Source organism: Gavialis gangeticus, unplaced genomic scaffold (genome assembly GCF_001723915.1).
Source record: "Gavialis gangeticus isolate Ggan-Ray unplaced genomic scaffold, GavGan_comp1, whole genome shotgun sequence".
Taxonomy (NCBI): domain Eukaryota; kingdom Metazoa; phylum Chordata; order Crocodylia; family Gavialidae; genus Gavialis; species Gavialis gangeticus.
In genome coordinates, this window is record NW_017729001.1 from 22,996,117 (window position 1) to 23,016,924 (window position 20,808).

General features: G+C 41.5%; 1 protein-coding gene across 2 annotated transcripts in view; it reads right to left on the reverse strand.

Annotated features, from left to right (window-relative positions):
* ADGRD1 (adhesion G protein-coupled receptor D1) overlaps positions 1 to 20,808 on the reverse strand; it is a 299,472-nt gene that overhangs the window by 131,897 nt on the left and 146,767 nt on the right. For both annotated transcript variants that reach the window (XM_019507071.1, XM_019507072.1), the window contains 2 exons: positions 11,270 to 11,343; positions 7,352 to 7,475 (listed from right to left, as the gene is read on the reverse strand). In XM_019507071.1, the coding sequence (XP_019362616.1) occupies positions 7,352 to 7,475; positions 11,270 to 11,343 (198 nt within the window). The remainder of the gene's footprint in view (positions 1 to 7,351; positions 7,476 to 11,269; positions 11,344 to 20,808) is intronic.

Here is a 20,808-nt window from a genome sequence, read left to right on the forward strand (position 1 = left end):
TCAAAATTACAAAGATTCAAAAGAAATGGTCATTGTCTTTGTCATTCTGCTGTCAAATGCACTACATATATGTTGTTGCATGCATAAAATGTACTAAATATATGTTGTTGCATGCATTAAATGCATTAAGTATATGTTGTTGCATAGCAGAATATTTATAAGGGATGTTACTGGTGTTCCCTGTTCAAAGGGAACAGAGCCTTTAACTGTGTGGAGAGGGCATCATCTCATTCTCAGACTGTGAACAGCAAATCATTCTCTTTAAACACCTGGGATGTGGCATTCATTAAACTCCTCTTCATTAAAAGGAAAACCTACCCAATCAAAGGTAGCTATGCCAACTAGACCCTTTTCATACTGCATGCTTATTCATTTCTACATCCATCCTTTTCTTCCTAATATTAGATTCTGTGGGGCTGACGCTGCTTTGTACAGGCTGGCCCATGTATGTACTTTGGTCCCGCAATTTTTCCCGGTTTCTATTGTTTTTGATGCATCCCCACTCACCTACATGCCTCCTCCAAATAGCAACCCAAAATCACTGCAAGCTAGCCCCAGGCCAAACAGACATACATTTTCAAATGTGATCAATATTTCAGGTGTCCAGCTTCAGGCCAGCTACATTTGTTTGACTGATACACAGCCTCTGACTGTGATAGAGACACAGTAGTGGAAGCATCAAAACTACAACAAACAGGATGACTGAAGAAACTGTCTAGGAACAAAAAGTTTTAGTTGTTAAAATGTCTTTGAGAATATATCAACTTTTCCCATGGAAAACATGTACCCCTCTTGGAAAGGTGCATTGTTCATATGCATACTCAAGCCCTTTTCTTTCCATATCTAAGCCAACATGTAAGACTTCACTTAAGAGGGGAGAAAATAAAGGAATATACAAATGTAAGAGAGTTGGTATATTTGTACTGCAGTTGTTCCCATTGAGCCTTGACAGCCTGTCATTCAGAGGGTTGATCATATGGCATTTCTTAACGCACACCTTATCCACTTCACAGCACTGAATTGCTGCAGAGGTGAACAGGTATTTGTGTGTGTTATAAACCATGCTATTGTCCCTTTTTCTCAACAGACTTAAAGTTATATTGTTTCAAGCCACACACTGACTACTAGGGCTGTGCAAAACAGCACTGTTCCATTCCGACTTCAGTTTCGAGGTCTGGACGGAAGAGTGTTTTCTATCAAATATATCACTATATACACTGTATATATCACTATATATATTATATCACTATAGCTGGGTTGCTTCCCCACCCCTCGCCCGATCTAGCACGGGGGGTGGAGAGGCAGCCCAGCTGGGCTGCCTCCTTGTCCCCTGCCAGATCTTGCGCCAGGGATGGGAAGTCAGCCCAGCTGAACTGACTTCCCATCCCCAGTGCCATGGTCGAAATGTTTCAACTTTCAAAACATTTTGAATAACCTCATTTTGTTTCGAGGCTATTTCGAAGACCTTTGTTTCATTTCGATTTTGCTGTTTCGACCTCAAAATGAGTCAAAACAGTGTCGAAACGAAACGGCTGTCAAATTTTGCACAGCCCTACTGATTACATGGTTAAGATTGACATATGCAACGGGTGTCATTCCCAACTGTTTGTTTCCCTATTTTTATACTTACATTTGAATTTATTGCAACTAAAAAATAAAATCCTGATCTGTCAATTCAAAATCAATCAATCTCTTCAGCCAGACTTCTAAATAACTGGGGTATGGTTCTGGGCTAAGTCTCTAGTAGCATAAGAGGTACAACACACAAGGGCCAGCCAGGGAAGTGGAGTTAAAGTGGATTTAAGTTATGGCAGCCTTCTTGGGTAGCCTTGTGAGCAGGAATGGTGTCACAATCTTGAGGGGTCCCAAGTTGGTCAGGGTGTCTGTTGTATTACAGTTGCTTTAATATATTGGTCTTGTAGGGGCCAGTGCCCAGAAAGGTAAGCGCACTGCTGCTTAGGGGTTGCAACATTACCCAGAATCTCCACAGTGCTGCATACTGAGGCCATGCCCCTAATCTAAACCCCAGTTCTGCTCCCACTGAATCCTTATATCAAGACTTGTGGCAGAGGAAGGAGAGAAAGGGGGTGTGTCTTCAGGGCTGGACTATCCACTAATTAGCTTCTGAGTCTCTCCGGGGCTACTCTGAGCCTATTACTAGCTCCAGTCCAGAAGTGTGCCTAAATCAGCTCCCTAGTTTGTTGTTCACTCTGAAGCCAGGAATCAAAGTCTGTTTTGGGCTGATTTTAGAAAGACTGTAAAGGAAAACCTGACCACTCCTCACTGACCTCCCCATTGTGAATTTTACAGTACTAAAAGTATCTCCAGTGCTCACAGATTAGTCCTAGGGGCACATGGTTCCCCAAAAAAGTGAAAGATGTTGCTTTGCAATTGTACATTCTCCAGTGTTTCATGAGCTTTGCAAAAGAACTCTTGTCTTGCTCTATCCACTCTTTTATTAAAAATACATTATCACAACAGAGGAAAATAGCTAAGGGTCAAGAGAACCCGATTCTTTTATAACATTAACTACACCTAGTCAGACAAGATGGACTTTTCAGAGTGCTGACACCATCCGTCGCATTGTAGAGACATTTTCCTTGCATTTAAGCTGATCTATACATTCTACTTAGACACTTCCCATCTCAGTAGCATTTCTGTTTTGTTTTTAATTTGCTATATGGGAAAAAAGAAAGAAAAGGAAACAAAACCAGATCTACTTCAGAGTAACCAAAATGTGGACAATTATGTAAACACTGGAAAAAGGGCATGAAAACAGATGGAACACTCTGGGAGGGTAAAAAAAAAATCCGGTAAAAAAATATTGACAATAACTTCATTACTAAACAGCAGTGGAGAATATGACAATATATTTATGCACCTAGCCTTTCCTATTTACTGTAACTGAGTTCTCCTTAAGAAGATACAAACTTGTTCAACTCCAAGGACTTTGGCAACAAATGTGTGAGTTTGATTCCCCAAGTGCCCAGATTGCACAATATTAAAAATTACCCCAGATTTGCTCTTGGATTCTCTTTGCTCTATTTATTTGAATGTTCAGAATCACTTCCAAGTGTAGACTCAGCTAACTTACAATACTGCCCAGTATTTAACGATTTGGATAATATCAGCTATGACACATTTTCGCATCAATAAGTTAGAAATGTTTGATGTATTTCAAGTGAAATAAAAACACAGCTAGGATTGTCCAGTTATGATTACTATGCTCCATAAAGATGCTAACCTGTCTCACATTGGCAAGGATTTGTCTGTTCTGTGCAATTCATCTGTAAATCTGAATGATTCTCCTTGTAACTATTCCAAACAATATAAATATCAATATGCTAGAAATGCAATCTAGTACTTAAGCAGTGGTGAGCTCTGATTCTCAATGCCCTGACCTATTTCCTTCTGGCCTTCTACTTCAGGAACTGACCCCAGACTCAGGAGATCTTGGTTCAATTCCTGATTTTGCTGTCACTTCTCTTTGTGACCTTGATTACATCACTTAATCTATCAGTGCTTTAGTTACCGCTCTGTAGAACAGAGATATTCATAGTTCCCTTCTTTTGTCTAATTGGATGGCAAGTCCTTCAGACAGGGGCTGTCTTACTATGGATATGTACAACAACTAGTACAATTATACAAGACTTTGTCCTTCATTTCTATCCTTTGTAAAATGGCTATAATAATAGAAGAGTACTAGAATGACGACAATGTTCTATATTCTGATTCTGACTTCAGTGGAGTTTCACTAAATTCTTACCACGTAACTAAGAGTAAGATTTGACTAGTAGTTTTAACAGTATTAGCTGTTAAATGTCAGTGCTCCTAATGGCAATTTAAGTTATGGGTTATTCCCTCTGTGCAAATCTTTAAGTTAAAATTCCTTTATGTTGCCAGTTGACTTTGTTTCTACCAGAAATTCTGTGCTCTTCTTACAAAGATGTTGAACAAAACCTGAAACTTGCAAGTTGTTTCAGGGCAAAACCACTATCTGAAGTGATAGTAAACCCATCATTTGGACCAATTCATAGAGAAATAAGAGACACCAGGCATGTCTACATGAGACATTTTACTCAAGATTAATGCTAATTATTAGGGCTCTGCGAAGCTTTGGTCCCTGATTCAATTCAGTGGAGATTCAGCCCGATTCAATGGCTGAATCTCCAAATCCAAATCAAATCAGGAGACACTTTAATCTCTGAATCAAACTGGAACCCTCTGAATCAATTCAGAGAGATTTGGAAAGATTTGGCGATATGGATATAGACACAGCTTTAGATGTTTTTTCTACATACCACAAGGTACCAGGCGGCTCGTGAATGCTGCCATGGTGGGGCAGATGAAGCATCTCATGGGAGTGCAGAGGGGTCCCCAGCGCACTTGGCAGCAAACCCACAAGTGGACCAGAAGCACTTCCCAGTGGCTGATCACTGAGCTGCGGTGGTGCGGGAGAGCAGGGGCCCTGAGCGGTCAGCAGCAGACCCAGAAGTACTTCTGGTCCACTTCCAGGTTTGCCGCTGAGCATATGGGGGTCCCTGTGGCATAGACGACTAGTAGGGGGTGCACATGGCCTTGCTGACGGAGCTGGTGCCTCCCCCATGACAACTCACACTAACACTGTCGGCAGGGCTGGTGCTCCCCCTGACAGGGCCATTGGCAGCTTCTGCAGGTGCCCCCCCAGATTCAGGAGGCACTAGTTACTCATGCCCTGTGGGATGCTCCCGAGCTTCACAGCATTCATGAGCTGCATGTGGTACCTTGAAGTATGTAAAAAAAAAAAAAAATTTAAAGCTGTGTCTATGGCCAAATCACTGATTCTCTGAATCAGCATCAGATCTTCAGATTCAGCTGAATCGAATTGAGGACAGCGATCCGAATCAATTAATTGAATCTCTGTCCCTGATTCGGCCCGAATCTGAATCGAATACGGTCCATTTCGTACACTCCTACTAATTACTGAGCAGTAAGCATCAATGTCTACACATGCAGATGCTTATTGTACAGTAATTTGCCCTAATCATAAGTAAATTTGCTACCTGCAAATGCAAGTAGCAAATTTACTTGTGATTACTTACTGCAGAATAATGCATGTGTAAACACCTGACCAGGAGCAAATGTGCTCCCAGGCAGCCAGAGGCGGGAAATTGCTCCCTGCCCCCAGGAGCTGCCCGCTGCCTACTGCCAGGGCAGGCTCCATCACCACAGCCCAGGCAAGGACTATGTCCCCCTTTTCCAACAGCAGGGAGCTCCCAGCCCCTGCTCTGCAATCATGGGGCTGGGACTGGGAGATCCTTATCTCCCAGCTCCAACTCTATGGTTGCAGGGCCTGTGCTGGGAGACTCTTCTCTCCCAGAGTCAGCTCCACAGTTGCGGGGCCTGGGCTGGGAAATTCTTATCAGCAGTATCAGCTCCGCAGTCACAGGGCTAGCTCTGAAAGATTCTTCTCTCCCAGCACCAGCTCTGTGGTCGCAGGGATGGTGCTGGGATAGGAGAATTTCCCAATACTAGCCCCATGACTGCAGAGCTAGCACTGGGAGAGAAGAATCTCCCAATGCCAGCCCCACAACCACAAAGCTGGTGCTGGGAGATAAGGATGTCTCACTGCCAGCCCTGAGACCACAGAGCTAGTGCTGAGAGATAAGGATCTCCAAGCCTGGGCCCTAGTGATCATGGGGCTTGGGCTGGGAAATAAGGACCATGGGGCTTGGGCTGGGAGATAAGGATCTCCCAACCCCAGTCCCACAACTGCAGAGTGGAGGCTGGGAGCTCCCTGCTGCTGGGAGAGAGGGACATTGTCCCCACCAAGGCTCTGGTGGCAGAGCCTCCTAGAGCTCCCTCTGGCTGCTCCAATGGCCTGGTACAGGACCGCAGGCAGTGGGAGCAGTCTGCTGATAGGAGCAGCAAATATGCCTCCACATTCCTGCACATGTAGATGTGTGCCCAGGAAAGTTTACTCTGGAGTACTTTATTCTAGAGAAAACTGTACTGGATTATTTGCACAAGTAGACAAGCCCAATCATGAACACTGCATGCCCCCAGAGGCTGGCGGGACACGGAAACCGCCCACAGGTGGCAGCAGCAGTGTCGGTGGTGGAGGCGTGGTGTTGGCAACTGGGAAGCTCCTGCAGGCAGCCATGGCAGTGCCAGCAGCAGCAGGGGGAGGTGACAAGCACCGACAAGTACTTGGAGACTACCTGCAGATGTTGCCTGCGGTGTTGGCAGCCGGGGGGCGAGCAGCAACTGCACACAGGCTCCACCGGCAGTGTCAGTGGCACTTTTGGCAGGGGGTGGACGTGCACCCACATGTGCCCCCTATGCATTGCCAACATGCCCACTGTTTTGTAGGCAATGTATCGATGCCATCGTATGTGAAGAATCTCTGTGCAAACTGCCAAGGATCACATTTCCTGGTAAGGCTCAATGACAAGGTTAGTGGGAAGACTCATTTGGCCAACACGGTCCTAGTTTTGCCAACTGGCATTTGACCAAGTTCTGCTGAAACCATTCAGTAATACAAGTAGTTAGTAAAAAAGCCTATCCACAGGCTGCATATTTCCACAGAAGAGAAAGCACAATCAGTAACTCTTTGTACAAAGAAACTGTGGGATGAGAAACTCTAGATGAGGATATTCGTTCTCAACTCTTCATCCTTGACTTTGCTCTATCCTTCTCAAACAAGACCTAATTTGCCATTTAAGTGAGAAAATAGCAGCAGGGAGGATGTAGAAAGCACATGTAGAAAGCGTAGAGATACTACCCTATCAATCAGTAACTCAGAAGGTTTTTGAATCAGGTGGGGGGTTGAAATAAGCTCATACTTCTTGTGTTGTAACACCCCCCCCACAACACACACACGCACCCCTATCCTTCTAGCCACCAAAACTCTTAAGCAGACATATATCAGCTGATCTCCATCTTGAAACTGAGTCATTTATACTATGGTGAAAACGACCTGTTATTTCACCTTCTAGTGGAACCATTAAAAGATGGTTCCACTTACCATGTTCTCTAGTGCTTTATTTGCCCAAAGTAATGTCAAAAGGGTGAGAATTAAGTGCAGTGCACCATGATTCTCACTGACAATCATGTCTGTCTCATTTCATATTCTATTTCAGTTACAAAAATGAAGTAAAATGAAGATAAGCAATCAAGGTTTAAACAACATTTCTAAAGTCAAGTTTCAGATTTTGCAATAAAGGCGAGATGGGCAGAATGAGCCCAGTTCTACCTCCTTCTAATGCATGAATGCAAGTGTGATGTTAGGGATGGTTGAATGTCGGAAATCTATTTTATCCATACAAGTGGACACTCTTCTTTGTGCACAGTCTGGAGCTCTTAGTCTTACCTTCAGGGGTACCACTTGCATCAAAATGGCAAAGTTGGTGAGGTGGTTACAAAGGCAGACTGAGTAGTTGAGGTCCCCACTCTCACGCACGCAGCCCTCATTAGACCAGACACCACTTCCATTGCTGCAAAGAACACAAACATTGAACAGGAACTCCTAATAAAATTAACTCTTTCTGACATCAATTGCACATTAATTCTGTTAAGTAGGAGACTTTTTTTTAATAAACCTTTTGATTCTTAGTAGCTACAATAATATAAAAGACTAATTTAGTTCCATACCCAAGTGGTTTTCTTAACTAAGTCATCTTTATAAAATTTGATAAAACAAGCAGATGCAATAACAAAAGAAGCAGTTGCAATAAGAAATAAGGAAGGTTAGTTTGCATTTGAGTTACAAATTTAAAGTAAATCAGAAAAACAAAACCCTGTGCAGCTATCAGTACAGGGAATGCTTTGTGTCACAACAACTTTTCAATATACCTTTCAAACATTATAATACAGCCAAAAGAAACACCACAAGAAAAAACAGAACTGTCCAGAACTAACTGATTTGCATCTTATTTCCACTGAAATTCACGTGCTGCTGAAACTTAGCATGATAGAAGAATATTTAGTCTTCCACACAAATTGCCATCTCTAGGTAATTTATGTACCCAACTGAACCTACTTACCCAGGTAAATCGTATAGAAATACCTGAGCTAAGCATTAAACTAACTAGCTAAAGAACCAGTAGCAGACTAACTATGGCTCAAGGCAGTTAATTATGGGTTAATTTACCCAGTTTCTTGTAGTGTAGCGCAGAGTAAACACTCTGCTAATTGAAAGGATATAGTCCCAACACTAATTCCCTTGAATTCAATCAATGTAGCCATTGCCATTAGAAAGTTGAAGTTTATTACCTGGGATACTGAAGTTTTTTTCGTAAATTTATTTAAAACAGGAAAAAACCCCTCATAACTGAGATACTGCAAAATGGTAACTGATGGTTAATGTGGACTTGTTAATGGTGAGGATGGAAAATCACTGTTACACTCCTCTGGGATAGTTATTTCTAAGGCAGAATTATAAACTACTTGCAGAGCTCCTGGTGGCAAGTAGTTGTGTATAGTACAAGACACAAAGTGCCTCTTCCCACCGACCTGACTCACGTCAAATAGTTCCATTGATTTCAGTGGAATTGCCCACCTAGCAAAGTACAATTCAATGTTTGATACATGACAAATTAAGTTTGAAAAAATGATTGAACGCCAACAGCTACAGATCAAATTCAGCAGTCACTTATCTCACTTCAGTGGCACCATACCAACTTACCACAGCACGTTTGGCCTGGCCACCGGAACTGCACTAATCTGTACGTGCTGAAGACCTGCCTCACTGATGTCAGTTGACTGGCATGTAATAATTACTGTAGACCCGTTGAAGATCTGGACTGAGTTTGTTCCTATTCTACCAATGCCAAATGACACATTGCATTGGACTAATCAGATACATGGCAACAGAATGGACCTCAAAAGATCATCCTGTCCATCTCCCTGCCCTGAAGCCATCTCTGATTGATGATTTTTTTAAAAATATATCCCAATGAGAAAGTTGTGTAACTTCCTTAGGCGGCTTGTTCCAGATTTTTTGTAATACTTAACCAAGGTTTTTTTGGCTGCACATCGAGGCAACTTATTCTTGTTATACTCCCCGTGGACCTGAGGACCAGTTGATCACCATACCCTTGTAACAAACCTTTGTATTATAAAGCATGTGCAGCTTCTCAGTCTTCTCTTTTTTTACCAGAAGTCAGTCCAAACTCAGTGCTTCCAATTTCTAAACATCTTATTCTTTTTGCTCCTCTCTGTCTACTTTTTTCTTAAACCATGGTGCTCACAACTGTCCACAGTACTCCAGCTGAGACCCCCACTTCTCTTGAGTGTACTGGAGCAATTACCCTTGCATGTCTTACATATGACACTGCTTGTGTATGACACTTAATACATCCCAGAATGCAACTCTGGTTTGTGAAAAAGGCAAATATCATTGATAACTCAAATCACTTTTCTGTGCACCAGAATCCCCAGAATGCTTTTCTGCATCATTCCTGCCTAAACAGTAATTCCATATGAACTTCTGAATATTTGATTTGTTAAATGTACTATTTTTCACTTGCTGAAGTCAGACCATTTGTTCAGTTTATCTTGTCAATCTGAACTCTAATTCTGTCCTCTAAAGTGCTTGCAACCCCTCCCAGCTTGGTGCCATTGAGAGAGATTACAAGTAACTTTCATCTGTAATGTCACTGAAAATAATGACTATGACTTGGTCCAGGACAAACCCTTGAGAGACCTCACTTGCAGTGATTTCCCAGTTTGCCAGAGAAATGCTCTGCAACTGCAGTATCTCAACCAACTGTGCTCCCACTTCATTAAAATTTCATTTAAACCATCTTTCCTCAGTTTACTTCTGAGACAGCTACGTGGGATAATGTCAGAAGTTTTGCTAAAGTCAAGATATATTGCATCTACTGTTTCTCCATAATCTGCTAGGCCACCTATCCCACCAAAGAAGGAAATTAGATTGTTTTGACACAATTTGTTCTTGACAAATCCATGTTGGCTGTTTTATCTCACTTTTATTACCCACTAGATGCTTGTAAATTGATTGTCAAATAATTTGTTCTAGTACCTTTCTGGATCAAAAAAAAAAAGCCTGGTTGTTGTATAATTCCCCAGGTCCTCCTTTCTCCCTTCATTTTGAAAAACAGGAACTATGCTTGCCCTTCTCCAGTCCCCTGGTAACTCTCCTGTCCTCCGTGACTTCCCAGAGACATGTTAATGATTCAGAGATTGGCCGCTAATTACTCATACGTTGGCGAGAAAGAGTATCTTGACATAAATAAAGCTCATTTTGGAAGGACAGATTTTCATTATAGTCATTGGTCCTCAGGCAATGCCTCAAGTGGCCTATCCCTAAAAGAACATGATATGGGAGTGCTGCCCCAAACCATATTAAATAAACTTCAATAAAGCATGTTTTTAATTTATTACAATTTATGAATAATCATAACATGAAATGAGTACAGACATCTGGGACAGCTCAACATATTTACGACTTTAATAAAACAAGCATGCTGATTCTGTCCATACAAAATTTGGATAGGAGGTATCACGAAATAGCATCAAGTATTGCTACTGTTTCAGTTTAAAAAAATGTTCATCCCTGCTAAATTCTCATAAGTTCTCAGTCCGTATGGTTGCACAATTCGCTCAGAAACTTGTCACATTTGGAAAAATCAAACACATAAAGTATACTATAAATAGCTATCTAAAGCTACCAGAAAAATAACCACCATTTGTGGGTAATTACCATTTACTCGCTGCAACATAAATTGAAGACGTAAATACGTGTGAAGATGTAAAAATGTATGTACACTTTAACCCTGTGGCAGCTTGCTTCATCAATAAATATCTATCAGGCACAACTCGTTGCTTTAAAATGGGTCTCATTTTGATCTCGTTTATACCGGAGTGAATCAGGCACAACTCCAGCGAAAACAATGACTTTGGTGGAGCTATGCCGAATGACAACATCCAAGTTTCTGGCCTAATGGGTAAAATTATCATAAAACCCTCAGAAATATGAACAGAATCAGCCCTCATAGGTTGGTTTCATCCCAAAACTGTTGATTCTCTCAATAATCCGCTTTATCCAAACAGCATCAAATAAAATGAGAAATGCCCTGCCTATAGTAAAAGATGACTTTGAAGCCATTTTTGGTATACATCCTGTGGTTTCATTACTTTAACAAATCCCATGAATATAGGGAACAAAGAGAATATCTGTCAAGTAGGCCACAGAGAAACTCAAATTTGTCAGAAATAATTAGTTTAAGCAGATCACAGTAAAGATGTTCAGAATTACAACACATACCTATAGTCCAGAAATGCACAGTAAAGGTAAACTTTGTTGCTTTTATTCACTGCTTGACTATATTGCCAGGGAGCCTGAAAGAAGAAAAATAGAAATTATAAGGGAGAAAAAGCTAATAATAAATGTAAACATTAAAAGGGCCGAATTCTGCCCTCTGTTTAGCTAGTGTCAATTTTCATTATTTCACTGCCTTCAGTAGAATTAATCCAGATTAGCAGAGTGTAACTGAAAGCAGATTTTGTCCAACAGTATTTTATTCCTAGTGCTATGTGCTCAAACCCCAGCTGTGAAAAGCCTTCAGTTTTAATTTAAATGTTAAATCTGAATGTTCCACATTGTGAGTTCCACGCACTGAATTTTACATAGAGTGAGCTGACCCATTTGCTGAAATCCTTGTCCTATTTAAGACAATAACAAAGCTCTAATAGACCCACTGTGCACAAAGTTAAACATGCTTGTCAACTACCCAAAAAAGCCATAAAACGTTATGGTGAATATCAGTGAAAATCATGTATTGCAAGGATTAGTAGGCATTTAATTTGCAGAATGGTGATTATTATTAAACATATAATAAAACCAGTTTCCAAGGTTTGGTTTTAAGAGTTTGGCATTTAGGCAGCACTCTAGCACTTCTCCAAACTGACTACTTGCTGATTCAACCTCCTCCATTCAGAAGGGCTTTTCCGCTAAGTTACAACGATTTTATGCCAGCTTAACTCCACTCACATAGTCATAGACTGGAGAATCGGGCACAAAATCTGCTACAATCTGCTTTCAAAGGCCTTTTCCATCTTCAGTTCACTGCCACATTCATGACGTACAGAATCTCAGTACTGAACTAGATCCCACCTCCAGGTTACTTTTAGGACTTGTCGCATAAGCAAGTTACTGATAAACTAACAGTGGTCCAAACATTACCATACCAGGCCAGCGCTGCTCTCACACCACAAGACAAGCAAGCACCGCTCTCCTGGTTTTGCACTTAAAAGAAACTTCACAGAGGTCTGAAAATCAAGTGCATACAAGACATTTCCGATGCGGTTTCCCTCTTCACGGCTACAAGAAGCGTCAGGCACAAGGCAACACAGATACCCCCGAACCAGTTGATAACAAAGAACTTCCTATCTTGTCCAGGACGATTGCTATTGAATTTCAACATACTTCTAGGATTTCCAGCTTCCAAATAGCTATCCAACAGATAAGGGCATTTACTAACTGTTCTTGACTCTCCTCTCTAGATAATTTTAATGAAAATTTCTGTTCTACTTGACAGACGCGCGCTGTGCTGTACAGTTATTTGACGGGTGCTACGTACAATCAGTTCTCTGCCAACTTTGTTACTCATTTTTAAGATGAAGATGTAAAGAACCTGGGGTAGGGGGAAGCATCATCTCATTCCCCCTTGCCTTCCTAAAGAAGCAATAATTCTACAGAATCTTCTCACATGCTATCCAAATGCCCCTTTTTCTCCATCAGGGGATCTCTCAAGTGCTAAAGCCTCAACGGTGTCAGGATCAAGCTTGATGCAAAGCTTTGGGAACACAGCTTTCTACTTTCACCGCTCTGACTCTCTTCCTCTGGGAGTGGTCAAGAGTCAAGCTGACCCCAAACAGGTCAAACCAGTGAGTAGGAAGTGCACGTGTGTAATGAGAACCAGCACGGTTTGCAAAACTGAACCCAGAGCTGGAAATTAAGTGGGTGTATTTTCTAATGCTGGCCTCATGCTATCCCTTGGACAAGTTGCATTGGCTCCAAATCTCATCTTCCCCACCTGTAAATGGGTAATGATATGTATCACCATCCTCACAGCGATTAACTAATTATCCAGACAGTGCTTAAACCACTCATAGAACTATATAAATGCTGGGGACTGTTAGTAATGGCCCTCAAGAGGCCGCTATGACAGCATGACCTGTCAGAAAATAGTGCAATCTAACCCCTGCACCCACTGTGCCACTTTCTTTCATGGGCCGAAGCAGGGAGTATGACTGCAGAAGAGCCAATGCAGTTGATTAATCACAGCTAAAGATCCCCTTCTTGTTTTCTGGTGTATATTAAGATCCTGACACTCCTGCCTGCCCACAGGGTCTGGTTCACAACTTCCATATTTTGCAGATTAATCCTAATTGTCACATTTCTTTTAGAAGGACCTATTGCCACACAAGTACTCCAATAATACCGTTTCTAAACTTTTCACATTGTGAACTGCTTCCCTTCTAACAGCCTTGCTTCCAGTACTTGGATCCTGAACTATTTCTGCAGACCAAGAGAGTTAGGGAACTGCAGAAGACTAATGGGCCACAACCAACGGCTTGAAAGCTGCTTTCTGTGACTTCATATAGTCTTGAGTTTCCTTGGGAGAGTTTATTTCATTCCACCAGCAGGCAGGGCATAGAGCAGAACCTAAGCTAATGTTCTGGCCATTATGTGTATTATATTGTGTCCATCATGCCTATTGCTCTCTTGAAGAAGGGAACTGAAAGAAATCTTAGAGCGGTTCCTATGACAAATCATTTCCCTTGTATGACAGCGAGAGACAGGATGGCTTAAAAATAAAAGATTTCCTATAGCAAGCTAAACTCAGATGGTAACAGTCATCCTGCATTTGCAAGCTGGTTCTAGCTAACTCTTAATTCTTAATTGACTAAAGGGAAAGGACTCTTGAGGGTCATTGCTTTAGTTATATATTGTAGTTAATAAGATACAGTGCTTCAATTGTGTATTTTAGTTAAGCATTTTGCACAAATAAAACCCAAATGTGCCTCCCTCTGGAAAACGAATAAACAAACGATTGTCTCTCCTGTCAAAGCAAATTTAGCTTTAAACCTAAATATAACAAACTTCAAAGCAGCAGACTAAGTGAGGCCACATGATGTCTAACCTACCATAGTCTATATTGCTACCTACACGTGCGCATATATGGAGAGGGAGAGAGAGAACAGATGCACAGATACATTTGTCAAGGTGTCTACGCAAAGGTGTCAGTTTACTTGAATTCTGAGTCTGTCCAATATTTTTGTGTGAATAACAGTGACAAATAGCAGGATGGTCTTTCTAGACCCTCGGCAGGGTCAATGGAGACTTATTACATAATTCTTGAATATTGTCTTTATTTTGTTGCTGTGCTTTTTTGTCCTAGTTTTTTTAACTATTTTAGCTTACGTAAAATGGTACATTCCTAGCAAAGACCAAAAAAAAGACATAGGAAAAGAAAAATAAAACCTGTATGCAACCTGTGACTTTATTGGAACAACTTCAGCGAAGTATCTCACCCAGGCCACATCTACATGAGACGCTGACTGCGCAGTCCTTTAGGACTTGCAGACGCAAGTCCTAAATGACAGCGCAGTAACCAGCGTCGCTGTGCAGTAGCATCCCCACATAGCTTCCTGGTGACTCTGACTGCACAGTATCTCGTTACTACTGTGCAGAAGCGTCATGTCATGGTTCGTGCCCTGTTCGTGCAATGTTACTGCACAGCACTAATAAGCTACCCCGGCGTAGTAATGAGTTACTGTGCAGTAAGCATCTCATGTAGGCGCGGTCGCAAAGTCATTCTCCTTTTAAGAATTTTACATAGATTTCGGCATAACTGAACAGCAGTGATCTCAGTTATGGGCCCAGTTGTGGTGCATTTACTCTTGGGGGTGATTATCTTAATCTGCCAGCAGTCCTTCTGATATGAGTGGCACTATTTGACAAAGCAGATACTGGGCACCCCTGAACAAGGGTAACGTTATCTAGTTGTTTCTGAGTTGTTAACAATAACTCTACCCTCTGTAAACCTCTCACAAATACGTGGACTTAATTAAGACTCTACCACAATACTTAATCATTAAAATAGAAATCTCTCCAGTGTAAAAAATTGCCTACAAAGGGGAAAAAGTTCTTATTGATCTCTGATAGCTCACCGTCAGGAAAAGTTAATACCTACTGATGTAGGGAAAAAAAATTGATTTGTGTTTCAATTCCTTTTTTTTACGTATAACTGAGTTTGATGGCTCTTATGTAACCTAGATCCTGTAACTTCACTAATATTGATTTAATGACATTGATACCAGATGATTTCATATACAAGCAGGTTTTTACATTAACAGATTATGTCACTTGAGTGTTTATAACTTCTCAGGAAAAAAGTTTATGCAGATCTCCCTGGCTTGGAGAGAGCAAGCATGCTGCTATACAAGAAATTTAAATTATAGAAAGACATGGCTTCTGAGACTCTGATTCATGTTGTGCCTGGGTTTTTTGGATCTTGGGACATGGACAATTAAGTGACCATTCCATAAATGCTGCAGCATATTAATTCATGGGGAAATGTTAGTTTTGCTCTTAGAAAAAGTCCACTATGAGCAATTTTATTCAGGGAGAATAGGAAGACAGATCACACACAATGAATAATGTTTTTAAGAGAAATTATGGATATAGTGGGAATGTATGTCCTTTGCATTGATGCTGTGTGGTGACACCTTTAGCGAGAGGATCTGGCATGCAAAACAAGGTTGATTGATTTGCACGTATGTTTTCATGGATACATCTAGCACTAAGCAGAATCATTAGTAAAATTGATGGTTAGTATCAGGAATAAGGGCAGGGCATAGTGGGGGCTTTATGTGGATGCATGGGAAGGGACTCAGTTAGCCTTTCTCCATTGTACTTGCATATTAAAACCATAGGTATTAAAGTCTTTTTTGCTTGAGAAATGTTGTTCCTTCAATAGTCACAAAAGAAAGAGAGGAAGAACACCTTCATCACCCAAAAGGATAGTGTAGTATCAGTGCAGCATCCGTTGCGTTTCAGATAGCCTGGGGAAGGATAATGCCACTTAAGAAACAATACCTCTGCAAAATTTGTTTGGTGCCATGCGTTATTTTCCAGCGCTCTTCACACAAATCAGGGATCTTGGAAAATTCTTGCTACTTAAAAACTAAGCAGCAAGAATTCATTGTGCCTCTGGGGGATACTTGGTGTGTGCTGGGGAAAGATGACAATTAGAAGTCCAGGCACTACACAGGAAGCTGATGAAATGGGGTTACAAAAAAGGGGCTGGGAGACTTCTGGAAAATGTATTAAGACTTCAGGAATATACAACTGCAGAAGAAAAATAGCCCCAGCCAGCTGGATGTTTTGGAGAACGGCCAAGCGAGGGATGGGGTGAGCCTTTGTGAAGTTAGGTTCTTTTTTTCTCTTTATTTTAAAAAGCAAACAGATACCGAGCTGTGCAGTGGCAGCTGCAAAGTGAAGAGGGCACCTGCCTTCCACTTTGGCAGATACTTTTCTTGTTTGCAAAAAAACAGAACTCAGAGAGGCAGATCCACAGCTGGTGTACACGGGGATAGCTCTGTGCACCGCCAATGGACTGGGGCCCGTTTACATGAGCTGAGAATTCAGCCTATGAAGAAGATCAGCTTGGAGTGTAATCATCCTTTAAGCATTTTCCCAACTTTTTCCTGTGTTCCTCACAAGGATTTCAGCTATCCTGGATTACTGTCCATGTCGAGGATGACATGCTTAATTGCCTAGGTTCTCCCACCTAATATAATATTTTCCTTTGCATTTTCCTGATTGCCTGAAAGAACTGAAGTACATTTACCCACAGAGTGCAACAAAGGGCTCAGAATAACTGTCCACTTTACAGGCTGGTCACATTTGTTTTAGGCAGTTAGATATTTTAGAGGTGAAAACAGCTCAGTGCACCAGAACCTGGTCTTAGTCCTCCAAGCTCATTGCTTTCACAGTCCATTGCTAGATTGTGCCCTAAAAAGAAGTCATCCACATAACGGAAAATTGCAATTCCGTTCTTCTATACTAGAATATAATTTATTAAGGATTAAAGCCGGAGCTTTCACTGGGCTAAGTCAGCTGAGCCACTTTACTCCAGCTGTGGTTCTAGGACTAGCCAATGAAAAAGTTTGGCCCAAGGATCAACAGGAACACTACCATGTTTCTTAAGAGTACCAGGATGGGTTACAAAATCCTAGGACGCTGCAAAGCATGGAAGCCTGTGATAGACAAGTCACATAAGGAATAAAAATGGTGAAATCTTAGAGGCTATAATTGGAACAGCTTGCCGTAATAGTGAACATAGATTGCTTTCAAATTTCCTTTTGCCTGAGGTAAGAAGCAGTCAACGCACAAAATTTCTGCAGGAATTTTGTTCATAAACTGCTACATGTCAGTGACCTTCCCTGATTCTTTGAATTGTGCTTTTAACAGCTGCTGTGTCCGGGAGGCAGGTATGCAAAGATTGAAAAGTGATGACAAAGAGTGTGGGCAGCAGAATGAAAACCATCTTATCTGCTTCTAAACCAGTGTTTTGGTTTAGGGGGAAAAAAGAGGGAGGAGAAGATAAGGAAAAGGAAAAGGAAAAGGAAAAGGAAAAGGAAAAGGGGGACGGCCTTCTGAATTCTGGTGGTCGATTATCGTACCTTGCAATGTATGTTTGATTAGTTCTGGATGTATGCAGTACTAAATGTCCTGTCTGCCTACGGGGAGGAGAAGTGGGAGGGTAGCTTTTTTATAACAAGAGCCATCCATTTAAAAACATCTCAGTCAACTTTCCTGAAGTGCTGGACTAAGGAAAACACCCAGCCCATTTTTACACATCACTGTCTCCACCATTCTCCAAGTGCACAGTCTGTCGAATGTACTTGGTCCCTGGAGCACTTGCTGGTGGTTTATGGGGGACTGACAGATATTCACAGAGTAAGACTAGTATCATAGGTGATGCGTAGCGGGGCACATGACCCCCCCCAAGATTGGTTGCTGCTGATGTTGCCGCTGGCATCTGTGGGTGGTTGCCGCTCGCTACTTCCCCCCCGACACCACCGCGGCTGCCTGTGGGTGGTTCCTGCTTGGCCCGCCCTCGCCGCTGTTGTTGCCACAGCCGCCTGCACATAGTCGCCACTCGGCCCGCCCCTCGCTCACCGCCATCATGCTCCCGCTGCCGACGCTGCTGCCGCCTGTGGGCAGTAGCCAGATTGCAAGTGCTGGCTTGACTTAAACCAAGCAGCATTATTACATTTCAGCCAACCTCTCCAAAGAGGCTGGCAACCCCTGGCCTAGACTTTAACCTGCTTTGGGCTGAGACTGTGTCTTAGCCTAGGGACAGACATTCAAAAAGCCTGAGCCTGAATTGATTCAATCTTTGCAAGTTAGTCTAACCTGGCTAGGCTGAACCAGTTTGTAACTGTACAGACATCCCCTCTGGACTGAAGAAATGCAGACACATGTCTGCAGTGGCCTAGGCTAGGAGCCAGGGGGTGCTACAGCAGCCCTCCCTTCCCTTCCACAGGGAGCAGAGGGGCTGGGCCAGTCCTGCTCTGGAGCAGAGAGCACTGTCCATGCCTGCAAAGCATCTGGGATGCTGGGGGACTCTGGTTTAAAATTAAACCAGGGAGGGGTCTGGGACAGACATTGCATAAACCGGTTTGACCCAAATCAGTTAAGTCTGATGCCACATTCAACCAGGTTTATCTCAAATTGGTTTCAGCCATCTTCAAACTAGTTTATGTGCACTGAACATCTGTTCTGTTACAGGTTTAAACCACTTTCTAATCACTTAAACCTGTTTATGTGTAATGTCTGTCTCTAGCTTTACTGTATATTCACTATCTAGCTTAAAAGGATGCTGACTGCTGATTGAGACTCTAAAAACAATTGTATCACATATAAGAAATAATAATAGTCATGTTATCCTCCTTGTCCTCATTACCAGGTGCTAAATAGATACAGTAGTACATTAATAGACAGATTTTATTCTTCAAAAGGTGGCTGGGAACAAAGTCCTTCTGAGAGTAGAAAATGACTGTAACCTAAGAGTTAAAAATTCTTAGCTCTGAAATCTCTCCAGACTTGGGTTTAAATTCCTGGCATGGTTTTTAGCTGAGTTTTCAAATTTTACAGCCCCACCCAAGATAACGCAGATATTAGTTGGGCTCACTCTGAGCAGTTCACAAAACGCAGTGTCAAGTAATGAAGGAAAGGAAAACAACAGTTATGTCCAGTTATGTCCAGTTATGCACAATTGGTTTTAATAGAAATTAATCAAATATTTTCTCAGAGTGTCTGCACTTGCAACATTGAGTAAGACTGGGTCTGCAGAGGAAGGTGTGGGATGGGAATTTGGAGTCTGAGTAATTTTTGCAGCTTTGCAAACAATAATTAGTACTTTATAGCTTATTAACTGACCCACTTGATGCACCAGAAGGTGTGAACCTCATCTGAAAGCTAGGGAAGTTGCGGTCGAGAGATTCATGCCCAGTTGTAAAAAGATGCATGTGTTTAACTTTCAGTAGCCAACTGACATCAGCCAGGGATTACTCATGAGTTGGGAAATAAGAATATGCTTAAGAGCATCTGAAAAAATCAGAGATCAAATGACTGCTCCAAAATGAGTCAGTGTTATGGGATGTGAATTCAGGAATTCCTGACTCAAAGCATCCTGATCAGACCCACAAACTATACCTCTTGCTCATATGCATCCACAGAAGTGTAGGAAGTTGGCATTACATCCTGCCATTCCTTAAAACATGAAGAACAGACATGTTATTTCCCCTTTCTCCCCATTCCCCTTCTGTGCTGGGTTTGGTAGGTAAATGAGTATTTTGCAAATATGAGGCATGTTGACACTCAGATATATTCAGAGAACCAAGAAAAGTTCAGAGCCAGTCTCACCACCATTAAATACTCACATCACATTAAATATAGATAATTTTTAATAACAAATTTAATAATACAGAAATGATGTAGATGACTAAACAGTACAGATAAGGGTTACTAAGCAAGCGATTAAATATTTATAAAGTGAACAATTATCTAAATATATAACCATTTCATTGATATTTGAAAGCAAATTAATACTCAAATTTCTAAGTCCTAAAGTTTTTCAAAGCCTCTAACAGGTGGCCAGCCTGTCAGGGAAAAGGATTTTCACCTAGGTTTCACAGTAAGTTTTAAAGGAGTTCTTATCTGAGTTCATCTGCAAATGAGCAAGAACTGTGGTTCAAGGCTGAAGATCAAAGATTCTGAGATGAACCAACATATTTATACTCAATGGCTTAGCTAAAATATCAGAAAGCTTACTAAATGAGGTTAAAAAAAAGCATTCCCAATATGTGCTACTCTCATTAACATTCATATTCCAACTTTTATCCCCCATATAAGCTATAATCTCATCTAAATTAGTCTTGTCTAACCACTAAATGTACTTTAAGTGACCTTAGTGAGGCCTCAAACCTATTTTTTCCGATTCCATCTTTCTTGAATTTTCCTAAAATGGATCAAACCTTGTCACATCATCTGGTCTTGTCATTTTTTTTCCCTTTTCTCTCTTATCCAAACTTCAGTCAAGCAAATGCAAGAAAAAGCTATGCCATGTTGCCATTAAGCAACATAAGGCCTACTATAGTCTACAGGCAGTAACAGATGCTTCTGTTCTAAATTATTTTGAAGCCAGAACTAGTTAGGACCCAACACTACAGTGTAAAATTAATGCCAAACTCCTACTGATTTCAGTCTGGATTAATAACACTCACAAT